The sequence below is a fragment of the Zalophus californianus genome, chromosome X (assembly GCF_009762305.2).
Source record: "Zalophus californianus isolate mZalCal1 chromosome X, mZalCal1.pri.v2, whole genome shotgun sequence".
In the NCBI taxonomy this organism is placed as follows: domain Eukaryota; kingdom Metazoa; phylum Chordata; class Mammalia; order Carnivora; family Otariidae; genus Zalophus; species Zalophus californianus.
This window is the reverse complement of record NC_045612.1, coordinates 82,372,171-82,399,392: the sequence shown is the minus strand read 5'-3', so window position 1 is coordinate 82,399,392 and position 27,222 is coordinate 82,372,171. Positions and strand designations below refer to the sequence as shown.

The following is a 27,222-nucleotide window of genomic DNA, read 5'->3' as shown; positions in this document are numbered from 1 at the left end:
GAAAGACATGTATCATATGATCTCACTGATATGAGGAATCCTTAATCTCAGGAAACAAACTGAGGGTTGCTGGAGTGGTGGGGTTGTGGGAGGGATGGGGTGGCTGGGTGATAGACATTGGGGACGGTATGTGCTACGGTGAGTGCTGTGAATTGTGTAAGACTGTTGAATCACAGACCTGTACCTCTGAAACAAATAATACATTATATGTTAAAAAAAAGAAGATAGTAGGAAGGGAAAAATGAATAGAGTTTCCATTTTTGATTGCATCTCCTTAATAGCCTTTTTGATTTCAACTTTATTAGTGTTTAGTTCTTTTATTTCTCCAGAAAGGGATTCTCTATTGTCTTCTATGCTTTTTTCAAGCCCAGCTTGTATCTTTATAATCATTATTCTGAACTCTAGTTCTGACATCTTACTAATGTCCATATTGGTTAGGTCCCTGGCAGTCATTACACCTCTTGTTCTCTTTTTTGAGGTGAGTTTTCCCGTTTTGTCATTCTTGCTGAAAGTGGTCGCTTTTCTATTTGTAGAGTTGCAGCTATTCTTTTCTTAGTTCTCCAGTTGAGTTCGCACGTGTTCAGAATGATTTGATAGCTATCTAGCTGAATTTGTGGGACTAGACGAAACTAAAGTCTCCTCTGCTATCTTGGACTCAGACCACTTTTAACAGATTTTTTTTTTTTATTTTTTAAAAATTATGGTAAAAGTTCTTTCAACAGATTTTTTTAATTTTTAAAAATTGTGGTAAAATACATATAACATAAAATTTACCATCTTAACCACTTTTTCCCAAGGAAATAAATGTTTGCTGTATTTCAGAGCAGTAACTTTCTTATGTTGTAGCACTGGCCAAAATTCAATACTGATACAAATATAAACTTCTCAGGAGGTCAAGATATGTATGTCAGGCAATTTTTCTGAATTTCTTTTTTTTTTAAAGATTTTATTTTTATTTATTTGAGAGAGAGAGAGAATGAAAGATAGAGAGCACGAGAGGGAAGAGGGTCAGAGGGAGAAGCAGACACCCTGCTGAGCAGGGAGCCCGATGTGGGACTCGATCCCGGGACTCCAGGATCATGACCTGAGCCGAAGGCAGTCGCTTAACCAACTGAGCCACCCAGGCGCCCTGAATTTCTTTTAAAGGCAGAATTTTTAAGCCATATGAAACAATTAGAAACAATGTACACAAACAACATGTGTAAAGCCATGTTCAAATTTATGCTGAATAACCAAACCATGTAAACTACTTCAACTAATATTTGCTAATATTTAGAATATTGCACGCAATTTCAATAACTTAACTGAATGTCTATTTTTCTTCTCATCTCCCATTCCCCCCGGGAAGTACAACTTTTCTTCTTTCCTTACTAGATTTAATAAATCCAAATATTTACTCAGGAATTTCTGGCATTAACTATAGCTGAATTTACCAGAAATATGTAAAAGTACAAGGATTTATCAAGTATTCACAAATGATTACTTACAACTATTCCTTAGAAGTCCTCGATGAAAAAGGCCTTTGTCCACTTTTTAATAGCACGTAAGGCTTGCTGCATAATATAATTCAATAGAACAGTATTCTGATCAATGATAAACAACTTATAGGAAATTCTTTTGCCTATTCAATATTTCATATAAGGCTAATACATTTGACCAATACTAAAAACTTAAAAACTCCATTATGCTGACATATCCACAATTTCATCAACAAGTCATCCTTATGATTCCATTTATTAAACAAAGAAAAAGAAGATGGTACATTTTGGTATTCATTGTTTAGAGATTTAATGAAATAATTTGATTTGTCACCATTTGAAAACTACAACTACGTTTTCTTTATCAGTACTGGATGGCACTGAGGTGGAAGCAGGATTCATGTCCTTGACTTCCCTTTAAAGGAAAACATTTTGGAATTTTTCAGCAGTGAACATTATCTTGTTCCTATTCAAACCCCACCTTTAAAAAAAATATGGAAAGAATGTAAGGTAACAGTCCTGTTCAAGTGGTGCCTGGGTGGCTCAGTCATTAAGCGTCTGCCTTCGGCTCGGACGAAGGTCGTGATCCCAGGGTCCTGGGATCTAGCCCCACATTGGGCTCCCTGCCCGGTGGGAAGCCTGCTTCTCCCTCTCCCACTCCCCCTGCTTGTGTTCCCTCTCTCGCTGTGTCTATTTCTGTCAAATAAATAAATAAAATCTTTAAAAAAAGTCCTGTTCAAGGTAAGAAAACTCCAATCTCAAATATTTTACTCCAACAACTTGGGTTATACCAGCTGTTCCATCATTGAATAGTAAATGATAACTGAAAACTAATAATGTTAACAGTACCCTCAACTGCCATCATTGCTAAATTTTACATAGACTGTTTTATATCCAAATATATGCATATAAAACATTTGCACAGATAAATTAGTGTTAAGAATTAAAAACTCACATCTAGAAATATCCTTTCTTCTGAAATCCATCTAATCGTTTTCAAGACTGGAAACCTAAATATCCTGGCTACACATGAAAAATATGTCAGAATACACATATGTTATGAAAAACTTTAGAACTGACCATCTCATAAAAGCAAACACAAACTTAGAGTGCTTTTGTTGTTGCTTAATCCTCTAATTAAATTTAAAAGGAGACCTCTGACTGCTACAACCAGGTATTTATTAAATAGTGTTGTTTTCTACTAGCAAACAGCTGAACAAGGATAGTTTTCCTCAGGTCGTTGTCTATTAGAGGTCAAAACATTTTCAGTTAAAACCTTCATTTTTTTCTGTAGACTTCAGCATGTGTGGCCCAAACAAAACTGTTTCTGAGGTGGCCTCTCATTCATACTTTGGAATTCCTTTTTCAACTTCACCTTGGCTATCACTTTGTTACTGATAAACAAGTTTCTTTTTCAGACTCTCTGCTATGATGGCAGCAGTGTCAGTAACATCCACCGGTTTGGGCTTTATATCTTGTTTTGACCTTTTTTATTGACCAAAGTTTTACACTGTTCATATATTTTTTTAAAAAAGATTTTATTTATTTATTTGACAGAGAGAGACATAGCAAGAGAGGGAACACAAGCAGGGGGAGTGGGAGAGGGAGAAGCAGGCTTCCCACCAAGCGGGGAGCCTGATGTGGGGCTAGATCCCAGGACCCTGGGATCATGACCTGAGCTGAAGGCAGACGCTTAACGACTGAGCCACCCAGGCACCCCACGCTGTTCATATCTTTAAGGATCTTTAGCATATTTGGCATATCAGGTTTCTTTGGGCTATTCTTACCCGAAGTGTTTCCAACATAGGTTTTTTTTTTCTCTCTCTTCACTCTTTAATTAGATCAATAGCAAATACATTTTGGTGGAGCCCTGATGGAGGGATGGGCAGGGGAAGTGGCAGAGGGGAAGGTGGTGGGACAGAGAGTGATGTGGTAACAGATATGGTAGAATCTAAATCACCTGCAATGAGCTTTTGCTGTTCATGCCAGGGTCACAATTTTGGCAATCTGAGCTGAGAGCTGCAGGTTTATTTTCAAGGGCACAGGTCTTCTGCAGTGGTTCCTCATTTGCCAGTTGTATTCTTTAGTTGAGGGTCTTCTGGAGACAAGTTTGGTGAGGAAAACTGCCTGCTTGGGGGCTTCTCAAAGAAAGGAAGGTCATCCTGAAGGGGTTGCCTTGACCTGACCTCTGTCCATTGTCTTGTTGAATACTCTCCTTCTTTGGCTACCCATCCAACATCAGCAAAAGACACCACTCCATCCTCTCCTGGGTGGATGGCACTCCATTCTGCTGTAGGGCTGGTAAGCTGAAACCGATCTCTTGGACACTGGATCAGAGACATATTAGTACCAATTTTCCTTACAATACTTTGAGATGAGCCATATAGCTTCCCAGACCAAAGTAACAGTTGCATGCTTATTCCAACCTGTTGAAAAAAAGCAACCTAATTAGGCACTTAATCCAGCCATGAATTTAGATGGCAAAGTCTCTCCAAATTTACATTTCTAGTACTTCAGGCATACATAGCAGCACATGGTCCATTAAGCACACTCATCTGTGTAGCAGCCAGGTGTCTTCTTCAGCTTCTCAGGCTTCCAGCTTAGCTGTTCCTGGGTGTTATTCCATTGTAACCAATTTTTTTTTTTTTAAGTTATTTACTGAGAGAGAGAGGAGAACAGGGAGGGGCAGAGGGAGATGGAGAGAGAATCCCAAGCAGACTCTGTGCTGAACACAGAGCCCAGTGAGGGGCTTGATCTCACCACCCTGAGATCATGACCTGAGCTGAAATCAAGAGTCAGATGCTTAACTGACCGAGCCACCCAGGAGCCCCTCCATCATAACCATTTTTAAGTGTACAGTTCAGTGACATTAAATACATTCACATTATTTTGCAACCATCACCACAATCCATCTTCAGAACTCATTTCATCTTGTGTATCTGAAACTATACCCTCTAAAAACTAACTAATTCCCCTCTTCCCCTAGCCTCTGGCAACTCCCATTCTACATTCTGTCTCTGAATTTGACTACTCTTGGTATCTCATACAAGTGGAATCATACAGTATTTGTCCTTTTGTGATTTGTTTATTTTACTTAACATAAGGTCTTTGAGGTTCATTCATGTTGTAGCTTATGCTGAAATTTCCTTCCTTTTAAAGGTTGAATAATATTCCATTGTAGTATACATCATATTTTGTTTATCCATTCATCTGTTGATGGACACTTGGGTTGCTTCCATCTTTTAGCTATTGTGAATAATGGTGCTTTGTGCGTGAATGTATAAATATCTCTGAATCCCTCCTTTTAATTGTTTTGGGTATCTTTTCAAATTAACATTTTCATTTTATTTGGGTAAATATCCAGTAGTAGAACTACTAGATCATACAGTAATTCTATTTTTTGATTTTTTTGGGGGGGAAATGCCAAATGTTTTTTGTAGCAGCTGCACCATTTTACATTCCCACCAACAGTGCATTAGACTTTCAGTTTCTCCACATCCTCGCCGACACTTGTTCTTTTCTTTTTCCTTCCCCCTCCACAAGTAAAGAGGTTTATTCTTTTCTCTTTTGTTCAAAATAACAAAACTACACTCATATTCTCCCTTTTGTCCCTGTTCTAGATTCACTATAGTACTCAGTCTCATCCCAGGCACCCTGATTAGCTTCCCAGTTGCCATAGTTAATTTAAAAAAGAGTTTTTATCTGAACACACAGGTTGTGCTTTATGCTTTGCAACCATTCCATTGATCTTATTCTTTCTTCTCTGTGTTGTTATTTTAAGTTGTTATTTTAATTTTGTATAGTTAATGTACAGTGTTGTATTAGTTTCTGGTATAGAATTTAGTGATTCAACATTTCCATACATCACCCAGTGCTCATCACAAGTGTCCTCCTTACTACCCTCACCTATTTCACCACCCCACCTCCCCTCCAGTAACCACCAATTTGTTCTCTATAGTTGAGTGTCTGTTTCTTGGTTTCTCTTTCTCTCTTTCTTTTTTTCCCTTTGCTTGTTTTATTTCTTAAATTGCACATAGGAGTGAAATCACATGGTATTTGTCTATCTCTAACTGAATTATTTCCGTTAGCAGTATTTATACTCTCTAGCTTCATCCATATTATTGCATCTTTTTTTTTTTGATAGTAGTTATCCTAATGGGTATGAAGTGATATCTAATTGTGGTTTTGATTTGCACTTCCTTAATGATTAGTGATGTTGAGCATCTTTTCACGTGTTTACTGGTCATTAGTATATCTTCTTTGAGTAATGTCTTCTTTGCTTATTTTTTAATTGGGTTGGTTTTGTTGTTGTTGTTGTTGAGTTGTGGAGGTTCTTTATATAGTCTACATACTAAAACCTAGTCAGATATATGATTTGCAAATATTTTCTCCCATTCCATGGATTGCCTTTTCATTGTATTGTCTGTGTCCTTTAATGGCACAGTTTTTAATTTTGGTGTAGTCCAATTTTTTTCTTTTGTTTCCTATGCTTTTGATGTTATATCCAAGAAATCATTGCCAAATCCAATGTCATAATCTTATGTTGTCTTCCAAGAATTTTGTAGTTCTAACTCTTATTTTTGATCTATTTTGAGTTAATTTTTGTATATCGTGTAAGGTAAGGGTCCTACTTCATTCTTTTGCATGTGGATATCTAGTTTTCCCAATACTATTTTTTGATCTAAACAGTGTCTTTTGAGGAAAAGAAATTTTTAATTTTGATGATTTTTATCATTTTGTTCTTTTTTGGGTCATGCTTTTCACATCATATCTAAAGAATTTTCTTTTAAAAAGATTTTATTCTTAAGTAACTTCTACACCCAACATGGGGCTCGAACTTAAACCCCGAGGTTGAGTCACGTGCCCCACCCACTGAGCCAGCCAGGTGCCCCTAAAAAATCTTTGTCTAACATAAGAATATAAAGATTTTCTCTTATGTTTCCTTTTACTAGTTTTATAGTTTTAGGTTTTATATTTAGGTCTATGGCCCATTTTAGGTTAATTTTGTATATGGTACAAGGTATTGATCCACAATCTTTTTTTTTTTCACATATAGTTATCCAATTGTTCTAGCAGTATGTGTTGAGAAGGCTATCCTTTCTCCATTGCATTACCTTTGTGCTTTTGTCAGATGACAGTTGTCTATATATATTATGTAGGTGTATTTCTGGACCTTCTGTTCCACTGTTGTAATTGTCGATCTTTAGGCAAAATAACACTGTTTGATTACAGTAGCTTTACGCTCATTTTTGAAATCAGATATTCTTAATCCTTCAACTTTGTTCTTTTTTCAGAGTTGTTTGGCTCTTTCAGGGTCTTTTGTATTTCCATATGAATTTTAAAATTAGCTTGTCTATTTCTACAAAAGAGACTGTTGGGATTGCATCAAATATGTAGATCCTTGTGACATCTTAATATTGAGTCTTTGACTCATGAAAAAGATATTCTCCTCCTTTTATTTAGGTCTTCAACTTTTCTCAACAATATTTTGTAATTTTCAATGTACAGGTCTTTCACATTTTTTTCCAGATTTCTTCCTAAATATTTCATATATTTTTTCACTCTTTACAAAAATTTTTTATTGTAGTTGAAGCACAATGTTACATTAGTTTCAGGTAGACAACATAGTGATTCAAACTCTACATGTTATGCTATATTCACCACAAGTGCAGCTACCATCTCTCAGCATACAATGCTATTATAATATCATTGACTATATTCCCTATGCTGTGCTTTTCATCCCCATGGCTTCTTTATTCCACAACTGGAAGCTTGTACCTCCCACTCCACCCATTTTTCCCATTCCCCCACACTTCTGCCCTCTGGTAACCTCCATTTTTTTCCTGTATTTATGGATCTGTTTCTGGATTTTTTTGGTTTAAAAAAAATTTTTTTAGATTTCACATATAAGTGAGATCATATGGTATTTGTCTTTCTCTGTCTGACTTATTTCACTTAGCATAATATTCTCTAGGTCCATCCATGTTGTTGCAAATGGCACAATCTCATTCTCTTTTATGGCTGAGTAATATTCCATTATATAACACACCACATCTTCTTTATCCATTCATCTATTGATGGACACCTAGCTTGCTTCCATATCTTGGCTATTATAAATAATGCTGCAATAAACATAGGGTTGCAGGTATCTTTTCAAATTAGTTTTTTCATTTTCTTTGGATAAATATCCAGTAGTGGAATTATTATATAATATGGTATTTCTATTTTTAATTTTTGAGGGAACTCCATATTGTTTTCCACAGTGGTTGCACCAATTTCCAATCCCACCAACAGTGTATGAGGGTTTCCTAATCTCCACATTCTTGCCAACACTTGTTATTTCTTGTCTTTTTGATACTAGCCGTTCTGACAAGTGTGAGATGTGATATCTCACTGTGATTTTGATTTGCATTTTCCTAATGATTAGTGATGTTAAGCATCTTTTCATGTGATTGTTGGCCATCTGTATATCTTCTCTGGAAAAATGTTTATTCAGGTATTCTGTCAAAGTTTTAATCAAATTTTTTGGGTGTTGAGTATATTTCATATATTTTTTAAAGATTTATTTATTTATTTTAGAGACGGAGGGAGAAAGAGAGAGAGAGAGTGGGGGGAATTGCAGAGGGGGAGGGAGAGAGGGGGGAAAGAATCTCAAGCAGACTCCGGTCTGAGTGCAGAGCCAGCACAGGGCCCGAGCTCATGACCCCAAGATCATGACTTGAGCTGAAAACAAGGGTCGAATGCTTAACCAACTGAGCCACCCAGATGTCCCGACTATATTTCATATATTTGAAGGCTATTATAAATGGTATTTTAAAAATATTGTTTTTATTTATTTGAGAGAGAGAGTAGAGCAAGAGAGAGAGCAAGAGAGCAAGAGTGGGGGCCAGGGGATAGGGGCGGAGGGAGAGGGAGAAGTGGCCTTCCCTGCTGAGCAGGGAGTCTGATGTGGGGCTCAATCCCAGGACACTTGACTTGAGCCAAAGGCAGATGCTTAGCCAACTGAGACACCCAGGAGCCCCATAAATGGTATTTTTTTAAAAATTCGATTTCAGCCATTTACTGCTAGTGTATATAAATACAATAATTTCTGTATATAGATATTAAATCTTGAAACTTTGCTAAACTTACATAGTTGTAGTAGCTTTTTGTAGATTTCTTTGGACTTTCTACATAAACATGTCAGCTGTGAATAAAGACAGTTTCACTTCTTCATTTCTAATCTATACACCTTTATTTCCTTTTCTTGCCTTATTGTTGTGGGTGGAAATTCTAGTATTATGTTGAATAAGAATGGTGAGTGTAGGTGTCCTAGGATTTTTTCCTGATCTTAGGAAAGAAACATTCTGTCTTTAACCATTAAGAATGTTAGCTGTAGATTTTTTTTTTTTATTTCTCTTTAGCAGCATGAGGTACCAAGTTTTATTTTTCAGGAATGGAAGCTGGATTTTTCTCAAACTGTGTTTCTACATCTACTGAGATAATCACATGGTCTTTCTTTTTTCTTTTGCTTTTATAGTGAATTATAGTGATTGATTTTCTAATGATAAACCAACTCTGCCTTCCTGTGACTAAATCCCACTTGATCGTCATGTATTATCCTTTTAATTTATTGTTGGATGGTTTATTAGTTTCCTAATTCTCTTGTAACAAATGACCACAGACTTAGTGACTTACAAATTTGTCATCTTATAATTATGAAGGTTGGAGGCCCCAAATGGCTTTCATTGGGCCAAAATAAAAATGTGAGCAGAGCCCACTCCCTCCAGACTCTAGGAGAAATCCATTTCCTTGCCTTTTCCAGCTTCTAAAGGCTGCTTAGATTCCCAGGGTCACTGCCCCTTCCCCCATCTTCAAAGCAGCAATGTAGTACTCTCTCCTCTCTGACCTCTGCTTCCATCCTTACATCTCTCTCTGACTCTGATCCCCCTGCCTCCCACTTATAAAGATTCTTGTGATTATACTGAGTGCATTAGGATAATCCAACATAATCCACATCTCAAAATCCTTAACTTCGTTATATCTGGAAAGTCTCTTTCACCATGTAAAGTAACATGTTCAAAGATTCTGGTAATTAGGACTTGTACATCTTTGGGGGTTGGGAGCATTATTCAACCTACCACAGACACAATCTGATAAATTTTTGGTTAGAAGTTTTGTATCTATGTTCATAAAGGATATTGGTCTGAAATTTTCTTGTGTTTAATGTCTTTGTCTTTGGTATCAGGATAATGGTAGCCTCATAGAATGAGTTGGAAAGTGTTTCCTCATCTTCATGTTTAAAGAAGAGTTTGTGTACAATTGGTTTCATTCCTTCTTTAAATGTTTGTTAGAAATCGTCAGTGGTGGGGCACCTGGGTGGCTTAGTCATTAAGCATCTGCCTTCGGCTCAGGTCATGGTCCCAGTGTCCTGGGATAGAGTCCCACATTGGGCTCTCTGCTCACTGGGAAGCCTGCTTCTCCCTCTCCACCACTCCCCCTGCTTGTGTTACCTCTCTTGCTGTGTCTCTCTCTGTCAAATAAATAAAATCTTAAAAAAAAAAAAGAAAAATCATCAGTGATGTCATCTGGTCTTGGAGTTTTCTTTGTAGGAGGGTTTAAGAATACAATTTCAAATTTTAAAAATATAAGGCTATTCAGGTTTTATTTATTCTTAGATGAATTTAAAAAATAGATATAAGGCTATTCAGGTTATATTTATTCCTATATGAAGATTGAGTTGTTTTCAAGGAATTTCTTCATTTCATGTAATTTGTCAAATTTATTTTCATAAACTGGTTCATAACAGTTTCTTAGTATCCTGTTTTGTATAAATTGTCAAGCTGATTCCAAAATTCATATAGAAATGCAAAGGACTTGGAATATTGCCAAAACAACTCCAAAAAAAAAAGAACAAAGTTGAACGACTAACACAATATGATGTCACGTTTCTCATCCCTGATATTGGTGATTTGTATCTTTACTTTTCTGGATCAGGCTGGCTAAAAGTTTATCAATTTTATTGATCATCTCAAAGAACCACATTTTGGCTTAATTGATCTTCTCTATTGTTTTTCTGTTTTCTAGTTTATTGATTTCTGCTTTAATAGTTATTGTTTCTTTTGGTTACTTTGGACTAAATTTGTTCTCCATTTTCTTTTTTTTAAAAGATTTTATTTATTTATTTGAGAGAGAGAATGAGATAGAGAGAGAGAGAGCATGAGGGGGGGAGGGTCCGAGGGAGAACCAGACTCACTGCTGAGCAGGGAGCCCGATGCGGGACTCGATCCTGGGACTCCAGGATCATGACCCGAGCCGAAGGCAGTCACTTAACCAACTGAGCCACCCAGGCGCCCCTTGCTCTCCATTTTCTAATTTATTAAGGAGGAAGCTGAGGTTAATGATTTGAGACCTTTATTATTTTCTAATGTAGGCATTTAGTGCTATAAATTTTCTTCTAAGTACTTTCTTAGCAGAGTCCCACAAATTCTGATATGTTCTGTTTTCATTAATTTCAGAATACTTTCTAATTTCCCTTTTGATTTCTTCTATGATTTGTGCGTTATTTAGAAGCATGTTATTTAGCTTCCAAAGATTTGGACATGTTCCAGAGATCTTTCTGTTCTCGATTTCAACTTATTCCATTGTGATAAGGAAACATACTTTCTTTCTTTTCCCGTGTTCTTTTTTTTTTTATTAAGTTAGCCACCATACAGTACATCATTAGTTTTTGATGAAATGTTCAATGATTCATTAGTTGCGTATAACACTCAGTGCTCATTACAACATGGGCCCTCTTTAATACCCATCACCCAGCCACCCCATCGCCATACCTCCCTCCCCTCTGAAACTCTGTTTGTGTCCTGGAGTCCATAGTCTCATGGTTTGTCTCCCTCTCTGATTTCCCCCTCTTCAGTTTTCCCTTCCTTCCCCTATTGTCCTCCATGTTATACCTTATGTTCCACATATGAATGACACTGTGTGATAATTGTCTTTCTCTGCTTGACTTATTTCACTTAGCAAAATCCCCTCCAGTTTCATCCATGTTGATGCAAATGGTGCGTATTCATTGTTTCTGATGGTTGAGTAATATTCCATTGTATATATGAATCACATCTTCTTTATCCATTCACCTGTTGAAGGACATCTCAGCTCCTTCCACAGTATGGCTATTGTAGACATTCCTGCTTTGAACATTGGGGTGCAGGTGGCCCTTCTTTTCACTACATCTGTATCTTTGGGGTAAATACCTAGTAATGCAATTGCTGGATCATAGGGTAGTTCTATTTTTAATGTCTTGAGGAACCTCCATACTGGTTTCCAGAGTGGCTATACCAACTTGCATTCCCACCAACAGTGTAAGAGGGTTTCCCTTTCTCAACATCCTCACCAACATTTGTTGTTTCTTGCCTTGTCAATTTTTGCCATTCTAACTGGTGTAATGTGGTATCTCATTGTGGTTTTGATTTGTATTTCCCTGATGGCTAATGATGTTGAACATTTTTTAATGTGTCTGTTAGCCATTTGTATGTCTTCTTTGGAGAAGTGTTTGTTCATGTCTTCTGCCCATTTTTCGACTTATTATTATTTTTTTTTGAGTGTCGAGTTTGAGAAGTTCTTTATAGATCTTGGATACCAGCCCTTTATCTCTAGTGTCATTTGCAAATATCTTCTCCCATTCCATGGGTTGCCTCTTAGTTTTGTGGACTGTTTCCTTTGCTGTGCAGAAGCTTTTTATCCTGATGAAGCCCCAAAAGTTTATTTTTGTTTTTGTTTCCCTTGCCTTTAGAGATGTGTCTAGCAAGAAATTGCTGTGGCCAATGTCAAAGAGGTTACTGCTTATGTTCTCCTCTATGATTTTGATGGATTCCTGTCTCACATTGAGGTCTTTCATCCACTTTGAGTTTATCTTTGTGAATGGTGTTAGAGAATGGTTGAGTTTCATTCTTCTGCATGTGGCTGTCCAATTTTCCCAGCACCATTTATTGAAGAGACTGTCTTTTTTCCATTGGATATTTTTTCCTGATTTGTCAAAGATTAGTTGACCATAGAGTTGAAGGTCCATTTCTGGAGACTCCATTCTGTTCCACTGATCTATGTGTCTGTTTTTGTGCCAATACAATGCTTTCCTTATGATCACAGCTTTGTAACATAGCTTGAAGTCAGGCAACCTGATGCTGCCAGCTTTGTTTTTCTTTTTCAACATTCCTTTGGCAATTCAGGGTCTTTTCTGGTTCCATACAAATTTTAGGATTGTTTGTTCCTTACACCTAAAGGAGCTGGAGAAAGAACAGCAAATAAAACCTAAACCAAGCAGGAGAAGAGAAATAATAAAGATTAGAGCAGAGGTTAAAGGAATAGAAACTAGAAAATCAGTAGAACAGATCAACAAAACTAAAAGCTGGTTCTTTGAAAGAATTAATAAGATTGATAAACCTCTGGCCAGACTAATCCAAAGGAAAAGGGAAATTAATAGGACCCAAATTAATAAAATCATGAATCAGGACTAACACCAGGAAGGGGAGAGATCAGGACTAACACCAAGGAAATAGAAACAATTATTATTATTTATTTTTGAGAAAGATTTTTTTTTTTAAGTAATCTATGCCCCCAGTGTTGGGCTCAAACTCATGACCCTGAGATCAAGAGTTGCACACTCCTCCAACCAAGCCCGCCAGGCACCCCTAAGCACTGTATGTGCAGCTCGTCTGGCATTTTGTATTCCAATAGCTGTGTTTATTTTTCGATGTCCCGACAGTTTATATAGAATGTGCTGAAACTGCACAGACGTGTCCTAAAGGTGTTGTTTCTCTGTGGAACACAGAAACTGTTTATGTGGAAGAAGATCACACACCTGCGTGTTTGCCCGGAACTAGTCGTAGTCTGCTGTACAGAGCGACTTTATCAGGCTCTCGAGGGCAGCTTCAATGCCCAGTGTGCCCATCAGGGCTCGGAAGCTGAGAGGCGCAGTCTCCAGGACTCGGTTCCGGTCCAGCTTCAGGGCTTGCTGTGGCGCTTTGGGTAGAAGATCCAGCTTCGGCAAAACCTTCCCTTCTTCATCTATCTGCACCCTCCAAACGATGACCAGTTCAACCCTGGCTGGCAGGCGCTCCAGACCGCCATTCAGCTGGAGGCGGCCCCCTCTGGGAGGTGCACGGCTGCTGGGTACTTCTCCTTGAAGTGTTCAAATGTGTGCTTTCAATATTCACACCAGTCCACAAAAAAGTGTAGGCTTCGGAAAAACATCAACAGATCTCTTCTTTCTTCTGCTCTAGACACAAATTCACTTAATTCTGAATATTCAGTGGGCTCCATTATTATGTTGAAGTCAGTAATAACAGAAGATAAACTCTCCTTATTCTGGATTTCCAGAATCTGAAATTCAAGTTGAAATGTAATCATGTGGCAATTTCCTGATAATCTGTGTCTCTGTAGAACTTTCATTATACTCTTTTCTTTCTTCTCAGTGTTTGTAAGGTCCTCTGTCTTCATGGAGTAATTTCTTATACTGATGCCAGTAAGTGTGCTTAGAAAACGAAGTTCTGATTCTAAATGTCCAAGATGACTTCTCAGATCTTTGGAAGAGGCCCATCCTTCAGAATCTGATTGATACATTTCTTGAAGTGATTTTTGCCCTAGCCAACTGTCTTCCCCCGCCGCCCGTCGCAGTTCCTCACACGCCCGCCGCAGGGCCGCGATCTCAGCCTCCAAAGCGCGGACCTCTGCCCGTTGGGCGTCCATGGCGCCGCGCTAAGGAGAAGCGGCCTGAGTGGTGTGCACCGAGCCGGGCACTTCAAGCCTCCTGCGCTGCTGGCGCAGACCATCCGGGAACTCGGGGGGCGGGGGGGCGGGGAGGCGGGGGAGTGGGACCCTCGCGCGTGCCAACCGCGCCCGCACGCAGTATCCCGGGCTCGGGACCGTCGCTGCGGTCCTAGCCCCAGCTGGCCCCCAGCGGTCCCTGCGCTCGGAGAATAGAAACAATTATTAGAAATTATTATCAGCAACTATATGCCAACAAATTAAGCAACTTGAAAGAAATGGATGCTTTCCTGGAAACTTACAAACTACCAAGACCGAAACAGGAAGAAATTGACAATCTGAATAGATAAATAACCAGTAATGAAATGGAAGGAGTAATCAAAAACCTCCCAGAGGGGCGCCTGGGTGGCTCAGTTGGTTAAGTGACTGCCTTCAGCTCAGGTCATGATCCTGGAGTCCCTGGATGGAGTCCTGCATCGGGCTCCCTGCTCAGCAGGGAGTCTGCTTCTCTCTCTGACCCTCTTCCCTCTCGTGCTCTCTCACTCTCTCAAATAAATACATAAATAAAATCTTTAAAAAAAAACAAAACAACCTCCCAGAATACAAGAGTCTAGGGTCAGATGGCTTCCCAGGGGAATTCTACCAAACATTTAAAGAAGATAGAAGAAATAATACCTATTCTTCTGAAGCTGTTTCTTAAAAATAGTAATGGAAGGAAAACTTCCAAACTCATTCTATGAGGCCAGTATTACCCTGATCCCAAAACCAGACAAAGACCCATCAAAAAGGAGAAATACAGACCAATATCCCTGATGAACATGGATGCCAACATACTCAACAAGATACTAGCCAATAGGATCCAACAGTACATTAAAAGGATTATCCATCATGACCAGGTGGGATTTATTCCTGGGATGCAAGGGCGGTTCAACATTTCCAAATCAATCAATGTGATAGAGTACATTAATAAAAGAAAAGAACCATATGATCCTCTCAATTGATGCAGAGAAAGCATTTGACAAAATACAGCATCCTTTCCTGATTAAAACTCTTCACAGTGTAGGGATAGAGGGAACATACCTCAATATCATAAAAACCATCTATGTAAAGCCCACAGCGAATATCATTCTCAGTGGGTAAAAGCTGAGAGCTTTTCCCTTAAGGTCAGGAACTCAATCAACAGGGATGCCCACTCTCACCACTATTGCTCAACATAGTACTAGAAGTCCTAGCCTTAGAAATCAGACAACAAAAAGAAATGAAAGGCATTCAAATTGGCAAAGAAGAGGGAAACATACTTTCTATGGCTTGAATACTATAAACTATGCCATAAGTTTTTATGACCCAGAATGTGGTCTATATATCTAAAATATTTCATCTGCACTTAAGAAGAGTATGTATTTTTCTGCTGTTGGATGAAGTGTTCTATAAATAGCAATCATGTCAAACTGGTTGATGGTGTTGCTCATGTCTACTATATCCATGCTGATTTTATACCTACTTGTTCTATCAGTTATTAAGAGAGGTCTTGAACTCTCTGGCCATAATTGTGGATTTGTCTGTTACTCCTTGCAGTTCTATCGGTTTTTGCTTCATGTATTTTGATCCTCTTATGTTAAATGCATAAACATTTAGAATTGTCATGTCCTCTAGAGTAATTAACCCCTTTTATCATTATGAAATAAATTTTATGTTCTTTGTTTTGAAATGTATATAAATATAGCCACTGAACTTTCTTTTGACTAGATTTAGGTATGGTATATGGTTTTTATACTTTTACTTTTCTTTACTTGTTTGTTTATATTTAAAGTGCGCTTCTCAGGCAGCATATAGTTGGTTCTTGCTTTTAAAATTAAATATGATGGTTTTGACCTTTTCGGTGGTGTTTTGACCATTTATATTTAATGTTGTTATTGGTATGTTTAGGTTTGAGTCCACTATCTATTTGTTTTTTCTTTGTCCCATGTATACCTTTTTCCACTTTCCCCCTGTTTTCTCCTTTTAGATTTTAATTTGTATGATTCCATTTGTTCTCCTTCTTTGGTTTATTAGTTATAATTAATTATTTTGTTATTTTAGTGGTTGCCATAAGTTGATGGTATATATCTTTAATTCATCCCAGTGTACCTGCAAGTGATATCTTATCTAAAAACACTATACTTCCATTTCTTCCCTCCCGGCTTTTATGCTATTGTCATAAATTTTACTCTTACAGGTGTTATAAACCCTACAATATTGTTATTTTTATACTTTAAATTCTCTTTTAAAGAGATTTAAATAATAAAACATATTCTTACTCATGCAGTTAGCATTTCTGGTACTCTTCATGTCTGTAGCTCCAGATTTTTGTAGGATATAATTTTCTTTTTATCTGAAGAAATTCCTTTAACATTTCTTGTATTGTAAGTCTGTTGGTCAGTGAATTCATTCAGCTTTTGTATGTCCAAATAGTCTTTATTATGCGTTTGTCTTTGAAAGATATTTTCCCCCCATATAGAATTCAAGTAAATAGGTTTTGTCTTTCATTACTGTAAAAATTTTGTTTCATTGTCTTCTCATGTGTGTTGTTTACAATGAGAAACCTGATATCATCCTTATTTTTTCTTCTATATCCATCATGGTTTTTCTCTGGTTATGTATAGATTTTGTCTTAATTTTTGAGCGATTTGGTTATAATGTGTGTTTTTTTAAATTTTATTATGTTATGTTAGTCACCATACAATACATCATTAGTTTTTGATGTGGTGATCCACGATCCATTGTTTTCGTATAATACCCGGTGCTCCATGCAGTATGTGCCCTCCTTAATACCCATCACTGAGCTAACCAATCCCCCCTCCCCCCTCCCCTCTAAAACCCTGTTTGTTTCTCAGGGTCCATAGTCTCTCATGGTTCATCTCTCCCTCCGATTTCCCCCCCTTCATTTTCCCTTTCTTCTCCTAATGTGCTCCATGCTATTCCTTATGTTCCACAAATAAGTGAAACCATATGATAATTGACTTTCTCTGCTTGACTTATTTCTCTTAGCATAATCTCCTCCAGTCCCATCCATGTTGATGTAAAAGCTAGCTGGGGATTCATCCTTTCTGATGGGGCTGAGTAATATTCCATTGTATATATGGACCACATCTTCTTTATCCATTCATCTGTTGAAGGGCATCTCAGCTCTTTCCACAGTTTGGCTATTGCAGACATTGCTGCTATGAACATTGGGGTGCATATGGCCCTTCTTTTCACTACATCTGTGTCTTTGGGGTAAATACCCAGGAGTGCAATTGCTGGGTCATAGGGTAGCTCTGTTTTTAACTTTTTGAGGAACCTCCACACTGTTTTCCAAAGTGGCTATACCAACTTTCATTCCCACCAACAGTGTAAGAGAGTTCCCCTTTCTCCACAACCACTGTAACATTTGTTGTTTCTCGCCCTGTCCATTTTTGCCATTCTAACTGGTGTAAGGTCGTATCTCAATGTGGTTTTTATTTGAATTTCCCTGATGATCTTATGGTTTTTGTGCTATTTTAAATGGAATTGTTTCTCTAATTTCTCTTTCTACAGTTGCGTTGTTAGTGTATAAGAAAGTAATTGATTTCTGTGCATTGATTTTGTATCCTGCCACATTACTGAATTGCTTTATGAGTTCTAGTAATTTGGGGGTGGAGTCTTTTGGGTTTTTCACATAAAGTATCATGTCGTCTGTGCAAAGAGAGAGTTTGACTTCTTCTTTGCCAATTTGAATACCTTTTATTTCTTTTTGTTGTCTGATTGCTGTTGCTAGGACTTCTACTACTGTATTGAACAACAATGGCGAGTGTGGGCATCCTTGATGTGTTCCTCCTCTTAAGGGAAAGGCTCTCAGCTTTTCCCCATTGAGAATGATATTTGCTGTGGGTTTTTCATAGATGGATTTTATGAACTTGAGGAATTTCCCTCTATCCTTATACTCTGAAGAGTTTTAATCAGGAAAGGATGTTGTATTTTGTCAAACGCTTTTTCTGCATCAATTGAGAGGACCATATGGTTCTTCTCCCTCCTCTAATTAATGTGTTCTATCACATTGATTGATTTGTGAATGTTGAACCACCCTTGCATCCCAGGGATAAATCCCACTTCGTCGTGGTGGATGATCCTTTTAATGTATTGTTGGATCCTATTAGCTAGGATTTTGTTGAGGATTTTGGAATCCATATTCATCAGGGATATCGATCTGAAATTCTCCTTTTTGATGGGGTCTTTGCCTGGTTTGAGGATTAAGGTAATGCTGACCTCATAGAATGAGTTTGGAAGTTTTCCTTCTGTTTCTATTTTTTGATACAGCTTCAGTAGAATAGGTATTATTTCTTCTTTGAATGTTTGGTAGAATTCCCCAGGGAATCCATCAGGCCCTGGACTCTTGTTTTTTGGGAGGTTTTTGATCACTACTTCAATCTTGTTAGTGGTTATTGGCCTATTCAGATTGTCAATTTCTTCCTGTTTCAGTCTTGGCAGCTTGTAGGTTTCTGCGAAGACACCCATTTCATCCAGATTGCTCAGTTTATTGGCATATAGTTGTTGATAATAATTTCTTTTTTTTTTTTTAAAGATTTTATTTATTTATTTGACAGAGAGAGACAGTGAGAGCAGGAACACAAGCAGGGGGAGTGGGAGAGGGAGAAGCAGGCTTCCCGCTGAGCAGGGAGCCCGATGTGGGGCTCGATCCCAGGACCCTGGGATCATGACCTGAGCCGAAGGCAGACGCTTAACGACTGAGCCACCCAGGCGCCCGATAATAATTTCTAATAATTGTTTCTATTTCCTTGGTGTTAGTCATGATCTCTCCCCTTTCATTCATCATTTTATTAATTTGGGTCCTTTCTCTTTTCTTTTGGATAAGCCCGGCCAGTGGTTTATCGATCTTATTAATTCTTTAGAGAACCAGCTTCTAGTTTTGTTGATCTGATCTACTGTGTTTCTGGTTTCTAATTCATTGATTTCTGCTCTAATTTTAATTATTTCTCTTCTAATGCATGGCTTAGGCATCGTTTGTTGCTTTTTCTCTAGTTCTTTAAGGTGTAGAATTAGTTGGTGAATTCGGGATTTTTCTATTTTTTTGAGTGAGGCTTGGATGGCTATGTATTTCCCCCTTAGGACCGCCTTTGCAGTATCCCATAGGTTTTGGACCGATGTGTTTTCGTTCTCATTGATTTCCATGAATTGTTTAACTTCTTCTTTGATTTCCTGGTTGACCCAAACATTCCTGAGCAGAGCGGTCTTTAGCTTCCAAGTGTTTGAATTTCTGCCAAATTTTTTCTTGTGATTGAGTTCCAGTTTTAAAGCATTGTGGTCTGAGAATATGCAGGGAATAATCTCAATCTTTTGGTATCGGTTGAGACCTGATTTGTGACCTAGTATGTGGTCTATTCTGGAGAAAGTTCCATGTGCGCTCGAGAAGAATGAGTATTCTGTTGTTTTAGGGTGGAATGTTCTGTAAATATCTATGAGGTCCATCTGGTCCAGTGTATCATTCAAAGCTCTTGTTTCCTTGTTGATTTTCTGCTTAGATGATCTGTCCATTGTTGAGAGTGGAGTATTGAGGTCTCCTACAGTTAACATATTGTTTTCAATATGACTCTTTATTTTGGTGAACAGTTGGCTTATGTAGGTGGCTGCTCCCATGTTGGGGGCATAGATATTTAAAATTGTTAGGTCTTCTTGTTGGATAGACCCTTTAAGAATGATATAGTGTCCTTCAGTGTCTCTAATTACAGACTTTAGTTTAAAATCTAGTTTGTCTGATATAAGCATTGCTACCCCAGCTTTCTTTTGAGGTCCGCTGTCATGAAAGATGGATCTCTAGCCCTTCACGTTCAGTCTGGATGTATCTTTAGGTTCAAAATGAGTCTCTTGTAGGCAGCATATGGATGGGTCCTGTCTTTTTATCCAATCTGCAATCCTGTGCAGTTTTATGGGAGCATTTAGGATTCACGTTGAGTGATTATTGAAAGATATGAATTAATTGTCATCATGTTGCCTGTGAAGACGTTGTTTTTATAGATTGTCCCTGTACATTTCTGTTGTATATCATTCTTGGGGTCTTTCTCCTTTTATAGAACCCCCCTTAATATTTCTTGCAGGGCCAGCTTAGTGGTCACATATTCTTTCAGTTTCTGCCGGTCTTGGAAGCTCTGCATCTCTCCATTCATTCTAAATGACAGCCTCGCCAGATAAAGTATTCTTGGCTGCATGTTCTTCTCGTTTAGTACCCTGAATATGTCTTGCCAGGCCTTTCTGGCTTGCCAGGTCTTTGTGGATAGGTCTGACGTTATTCTGATGTTCCTCCCTCTGTACATAAGGAATCTCTTCCCCCTAACTGCCCTTAAGATGGTTTCCTTGGTTCTAAGATTTGCGAGTTTTACTATTACATGCCGAGGCATTGGCCTGTTTTCCTTGATCTTGGGAGGGGTCCTCTCTGCCTCTAGGGCGCAAATGTTTGTTTCATTCCCCAGATTAGGGAAGTTCTCAGCTACAATTTGCTCAAATACATCTTTGAGTCCTCTCTCTCTCTCTCCACTCCCTCCAGGATTCCAGTTATTCTGACATTGGAAGCTTCATGGTGTCACTTATTTCTCTGATTCTATTTTCATGGATTCTGAGTTGTTTTTCCCTGGCCTCCTCTTTTCCCTTTTTATCTATTATATTGTCTTCCAACAAACGATGCCTAAGCCATGCATTAGAAGAGAAATAATTAATAATTATAATCGCTTATTCATTCTTCTGCCTCAGTTACCCTAGCTGTTAGATTATTTAGATTGGATTGGATCTCATTGATAGCATTTTTAAGTTCTGCCAATTCAGCTTTCATTTCTGCCCTTAGAGACTCTATGTTGTCATTAATTGATTTCTCCATTCTAGCCATTGTCTTCACAACTGCTACCCTGAATTCCATCTCCGACATCTTGTTTATATCTGCATCCATTTGTAAATATGTAGCATAAGTCATAATCTCTGAGTCTTTTCTATTTTGGGGGTTCCTCCTCCTAGTCATTCTGTTGATGGATGTTTGAGGGAATGTATAGAGTTCAAATTATTGACCAGAGCCCAAGCAAGATGCATCTGTTTTCTAGGGACCTTTAGGGTTGCTGGCCTCTTGTTTTCCCAGCCTGTCTTCTGGGGGAGGGGCCTGCCATGCTGTTACTCAGGCACCCCCGTTTGGGCAGAGTTGCCCTGCCCCCCTGTGGTGGGGGATGGGCTCAGCCTGGGGCTTTTGTTCTCTGGCAGCTTTCCCTGGTGGCTTTCCACGTCTTTTCCGTGAGTCAGAGCAGAAGAGACCGTTTCCAACCCTCTGCCTCAGAGCAGAGAGACCGCAGTCTGTTCTTCAGTGAGCTCTCCAGGCTGCACTGTCTCTCTTTCTGTCTGTGCTGCTATATACTACGGCGTCCTGGGTTGTGTGCCCCTCTACAGTGTCCCCAGTCCTGCCTCCAGGTCAGGGCATGTCTCTGCCCTTTGTGCTTCTAAAACCACCAGCCGCTCCCAGTTCATACATGAGACCCTGCTGCTCAGGGTTTCTGTCCCAGGGGCTACCCTAAAATCCTTTCCCTGCCACTACTGGTCTGCGAGTCTGTGCTCTGTCCCCAGCATGTGAGGCTGTCACTCACCAGTGGTGTCGGATCCCCATGGCCATGCTCCCTCTTGCTGTCGTTTATCCTCTGATATTCGCCTGGGGAATCACGGCTTCCCGCTTCATACCTCAAAACCAACCCCCTGTGATATTCTGTTTGTAGAGATCCAGATCTTCTTACATCTCAGGCTGGTTTCGTGGGTGCTCAGAGTGGTCTGGTAGATATCCAGCTCAATTCCGGGGACCAGTTGAAGTAGGGTCCCCTACTCCTCCACCATCTTTCCTTCTCTCCTATAATGTGTTTTTTAATTCATGTTTTTGTGCTTGGAGTTCATTGAGCTTCTTGAATATGTAGGTTATGGTTTTTATGTAATTTGCAAAGTTTTGTCCATTATTTCTTCAAATATTTTTTTTCTTTTCCTAATCTCCTTCAGGGACTCCAATTATCAATGTTAAGTTGCTTGAAGTTATTCCACAGCTCACTGATTTTTTTCTGTCATTTTTGGATTATTTTTTTCCTCTGTGTGTTTCAATTTGAATGGTTTCTGTCTTTTCAAGTTCACTAATTTTTTCTTTTGCATTGTTTAGTATGTTTCTATCTCTTCCATTGTATTTATTCAAATCAGACATTGTAGTTTTCAAGTATAGAAGTTCAGTTTTGATATTTTAAAAGTGTCTTTCATTCTTCTATTTACCTTTCTGAGCACATGGAATACAGATAATAAACACTTAATATTCTTCTCTGCTAATTCAAAATCTGCACAAGGGTCAGTCTGTTTTATTTGAATATTATCATTATGGATTGTATTTTCCTGCATTTTCAGATGCCTGGTAATCTTTTACTAGATACCAGATTCACATTGTAAATGTAACTTTTTGGTTGCTGTATGTTTTTTTTCTATTTACATGAACTTTTCATGTTTGATTTTTCTTTCAATTATTGATCATATTTTAAGATAGCATTTTATTTATTTACTTATTTTTATTTTTTTTTAAGATAGCAGTTTAAAATAACAATTTCTGGGATGACTGGGTGGCTCAGTTGGGTAAGTGTCTGCCTTTGGCTGGGGTCATGATCCCAGGGCCCTGGGATCGAGTCCCTCAACAGGCTCCTTGCTCAGCTGGGAGCCTGCTTCTCCCTCTGCCTGCTCTGCCTGCCACTCTCTCTGCTTGTGCTCTTTCTCTGACAAATAAATAAATCAAGTCTTTAAAAAAATAAATAAAATAATTTCTAATAATAAAATGTTATATAAAATCTGCAATTGTTTACTGTATCTTCTGCATTAACATATTTTCCATTTCAAATGAATCTTTGCCATCAGCATGGAAATATTCCATATTTCTCGTCTAGTGACCTCACCTTCCCTCCTGCTTTTCACCCAGTTGCCCATTCTTCTATAACAAAAGGTCTTCAAAGAGTTGTCCACACTCTAATTTTAGTGTTACTATGTTCTTTCATTCTTCTCAAATTCTTTATAACCATTTCCATAAGTCCTTCAAAACTGCACTCGTCAAGGTCACCAGAAATATCCAGGTTGATAAGTCCAATTATCAGCTTCCAGTATTTATCTGCACTTATCAGCAACATTGCTCATAGATCACTTCTTCCTCTAAAAAAAAAAATCTCTCTTTACATGGTCTTAGATGCCATTTCTTTTGGTTCTCTCTCTACTTCCCTAGAAATTCTTTCTTAGTTCTGTTATTCCTCCTTATCAATCCTTTCTCTTTTTACACACAACTGCTCTATAATTTCATCCATTCCTGTAAATTTAAATATGTATAACTTGACATTTCCAGGATTTATATTTCCAGCATAGTACTCTCTAAGTACCTATAATATAACAATTGCCTACTTCATTTCTTTTTTTTTTAAGACACAAAACTTAATTTAATAGAAATTTTGTTTGTAGTCCTTACACTCTCAGTGTGAGCCAAGCTGGAACCCACTGCCCACCCAGAAGTGGCCCAGTCCTGGGAGCGGGGGAAAAGGGAGGTGGTGGGTGGGGGTCAGAGCTCAGGCCCTAGGAGCCCTGTTCCTCCTCAGTGCTGGGGGTTGGGGATGCCACCCTCTTCTCCAGTCCCCCTCTTCTCCAGCCCCCCTCTGGGATCCAGGAAGGAAAGCAGATGGAATCTTGGGCCTGGGACTTCTCTTCCACACTCCTCTGCCCCCTCAGGTTGGAGGGAAACTAAGGGATTGGGGGAGAAAAAGGGACAGAGGAAGGCAAAGATGTCAATCAAGAAAGATGAGGTCAGGAATAAGGACTAAAGGAGAATCAAAGACAAAACACCAGTTTAGAAAAAAAAAAAAAAGGGAAAAAGGAGGGAAGGAAACAAAACCAAAATCCACCCCAAATCAGAACCTGCCTGGAAAAAAAATGAAAAGTTCTCCAGTCTCATAGAGACATTATTTGGCACAGCTGGCTCTGCGGTGGGAGCGCTCAGGCCTCAGTCCAGCCCTGGAGGCAGCGGCATGGCCCCTACAGCTCATCCTTGGCCTGGCCAGTGGCAGCATCTTCCTCTTCCTCTTCCTCCTTGTCATCCTCGTCCTCCTCATGTTCGTCCTTATCTTCCTCATCGTCCTTGTCTGCCTCCTCTTCTTCCTTGCGCTTCTTGTCCTCCTCCTTCTCCTTTAGCCTCTGCTCCTCATCCTGCTTGTCCTTCATCTGCTTTTCAGCTGCCTTCGTGACACCCCAGGTCTCGTTTCCAAACTCCTCTGCATATGTGCCTCATCGTTGGTGATGAGGAAGTTGTCAAAGATGGTGCCAGACTTGACCTGCCAGGGATCTAAGCCCAGAACAGCAAAGTTTTCATAGGCATAGATGTTGCTATCAGGGGAGTACTCAGGGTTGTCAATCTCTGGGTGGATCCAAGTGCCCTTGTAATCTGGGTTGTCCATCTGCCAGGGCTTCCATTTGCCCTTATACTCAGGGTTCTGAATCACAGGTGGTTCCCACTCTCCATCCATCTCTTCATCCCAGTCCTCTGGCTTTTTCGCATCGGGGTCAGGGATGTGCTCGGGCTTGTCCCAGTCCTCAGGCTTAGAGTCTGTGGGGTCATCAATCTTGGCCCGCTCATCCCAGTCTTCAGGCTTCGAAGCATCAGGATCCTTTATCTTCTTGGGAGGGAGGAAGTCCTAATCATCCTCCAAGGAGCCTGATTCCACCTGGCTATTGTCAATTTTCACCTCATAAGTGTTATCTGGCCGACAATCAGGGTATACAGGTGTGTGAATCCATCATCCTTGCAACGAATGTCCTTGTTGATCAGCACGTTCTTGCCCTTGTAGTTGAAGATGACGTGAACCTTCTTGGTGCCGGGGCCACAGATATCGGGGCCGAACATGATGTTGTATTCAGAGTCTCGGTGCATGTCGGTCTGGTCCAGACCATCTGGAAAGAGCTTCACGTAGCCGCCCCCACAATCGATGTTCTGCTCGTGTTTCACGGTGAACTGCACCACCAGTGTCTGGCCCTTGTTGCTGAAAGGCTCAAATCTGGCCAACAAAGTGTAAAAGCGGGCATCCTGGCTTGTCTGCAGCCCTTTATCCTTCTCCTGGTCACCGTAGAACTTGCCGGAACTGAGGACAAATTTACCGAAATCTGACTTGTGTTTGGATTCAATCCAGCGGTCGGTCCACCCGTCTCCGTCCAGAAACTGCTCCTTTAAGTAGATGGCGGGTTCGGCCGCGGCCAGGCAGAAGAGGCCAAGCAGCAGCAGCACGGGTAGCATCATGGCGGGCCGAGGGGGCGGCGACCCGCGGGCCCTTTAAATCTCTCCTCCTGCGGTGGCTCTGCAGTAGGGACCGCCTACTCGATTTCTTAATCTGAATATCTACAGTATCTCAAAACTAACACATCTAAAACCAAACTTGTGTCTTTCTCTTGCAAATCTGCTTCTCTCATAGTATTCTCAGTCTTCATAAATAGCAATTCCACTCTTCCTTTTGCTCAGGGCAAAATCTTTGGAGTTCTTTCTTGATACATTGGGATCATGAAGAGACTTTTGGTGCATCGGGAGATTTAACTACAGCAAAATTAATAATTAGGATACAGTTTAATTCTATCCCTTGTTGTTTTTCAATCTATAAATTTTCCTCTATCAAGTCCAATATATATATAAGTGAAGTAAATTATGGGATCCTAAAATGTATGGCCTTGATTTAACTAAACATCAAACCCAAGAGACATCTTAAGATCTTCAGTCCATAGATCTAGACAATGGCATATAACCAAGAAAATGAGGGCTGAAAGCACAACAGAGAATCATTGACAGAGACATGCAACCCATAGGAACAACTATCAAAAGGAAGACTTAAGGGAGAATGATAGATCATGTTACATATACAAGACCTTCTTAAAACATTTTAATAGACAGATATTGTTATCCCTAGTTAGCAATAGAGCCAATATTTGAACCCCTTCATTCAATCATTCAACAAATATTCATTGGGTGAATATTATATTCCAACTATTGTCCTAAAAGGAACTCAGAAATTAGGACAATAGTTGGCATATTTACATGAACTTCTTATGCTTTGTTCTTTGATGCAGTTAAGTTATTCAGATAGTTTGATACTTTTAGGTCATGCTTTTATGATTTGGTAGGCAGATCTGGAGCAGTGCTCAGTCTAGGGATAACTATTTTGTACTACTAAGATAAGACCTTTTGGGGTCCACTGTCAATGTCCTGTGAATTTTAAGCTTTTGCAGTTTGGCTGGTGTTAATGGCCAGTGTCCCAAGCCCTGTGTGAACACCAGTTACTGTTCTCTCTAATACTTTCTGATAGTTCTTTTGATGGCCTTGGGTAGTTTCCTCACATGCATAATGATAATCTGCTAAATTTTCAAGGGGTGTCTTTACAGATTGTTGACATTCTTCTTTGTGCAGTCCTGTTATCTTGAGTACTCTTTATATATGAACTCATGATGTCTTGGTCTTAGACTTTCAGCTCCATCTCCTAAACTCAGGAACTCTACTGGGCTCTGCCTTAGCTCCCTTTTCTTATGCTGTGGACTGGAAATTCTTTCAAGGCAGTTATCTAGGGCAATCATAAGGCTTACCCTGTTTGTTTCCCATCTCTCAGGGATCACTTATCCTTTTTTGCTTGATGTCTAGTTCTTCAAAACTTATTTCATGTATTTTGTTGAATTTTGGTTGTTTCCAGTTAGAAGGAAAATGCTGTCCCTATTACCCTATCTTGATTGGAAATGGATGTCGAGGAGTTCTTCATATACTGTAGATCAAGACTGTTATCAATTGTGTGATTTGAAAATATTTACTCCCGGTCTGCAACTCTTTTCATTTTTTTCATAGTGCTGTTCAAAGACAAGAAATTCTTTTTTTAAAAAAAATTAAATTTGAGCATACTTGGTACAGAGTGTTAAATTAATTTTAGGTGTACAACATAGTGAT

The 27,222-nt window shown here is 39.1% G+C and overlaps 1 protein-coding gene and 2 pseudogenes across 1 annotated transcript; all 3 read right to left on the bottom strand.

The window, feature by feature from the left end:
• Positions 1-2,679: 2,679 nt before the first annotated feature.
• LOC113930398 lies at positions 2,680-3,951 on the bottom strand (annotated as a pseudogene).
• A 9,378-nt stretch (positions 3,952-13,329) lies between these two features.
• On the bottom strand, positions 13,330-14,198 carry LOC113931427 (annotated as a pseudogene).
• Positions 14,199-24,287: 10,089 nt separating this feature from the next.
• LOC113930887 (calreticulin-like) lies at positions 24,288-25,574 on the bottom strand. Its single transcript, XM_035725629.1, is given in 3 exon segments — positions 24,288-24,530; positions 24,533-25,017; positions 25,020-25,574. Coding segments are annotated over 3 exon segments (1,251 nt in total). The 5' UTR covers positions 25,543-25,574.
• Between the last annotated feature and the right edge of the window lie 1,648 nt (positions 25,575-27,222).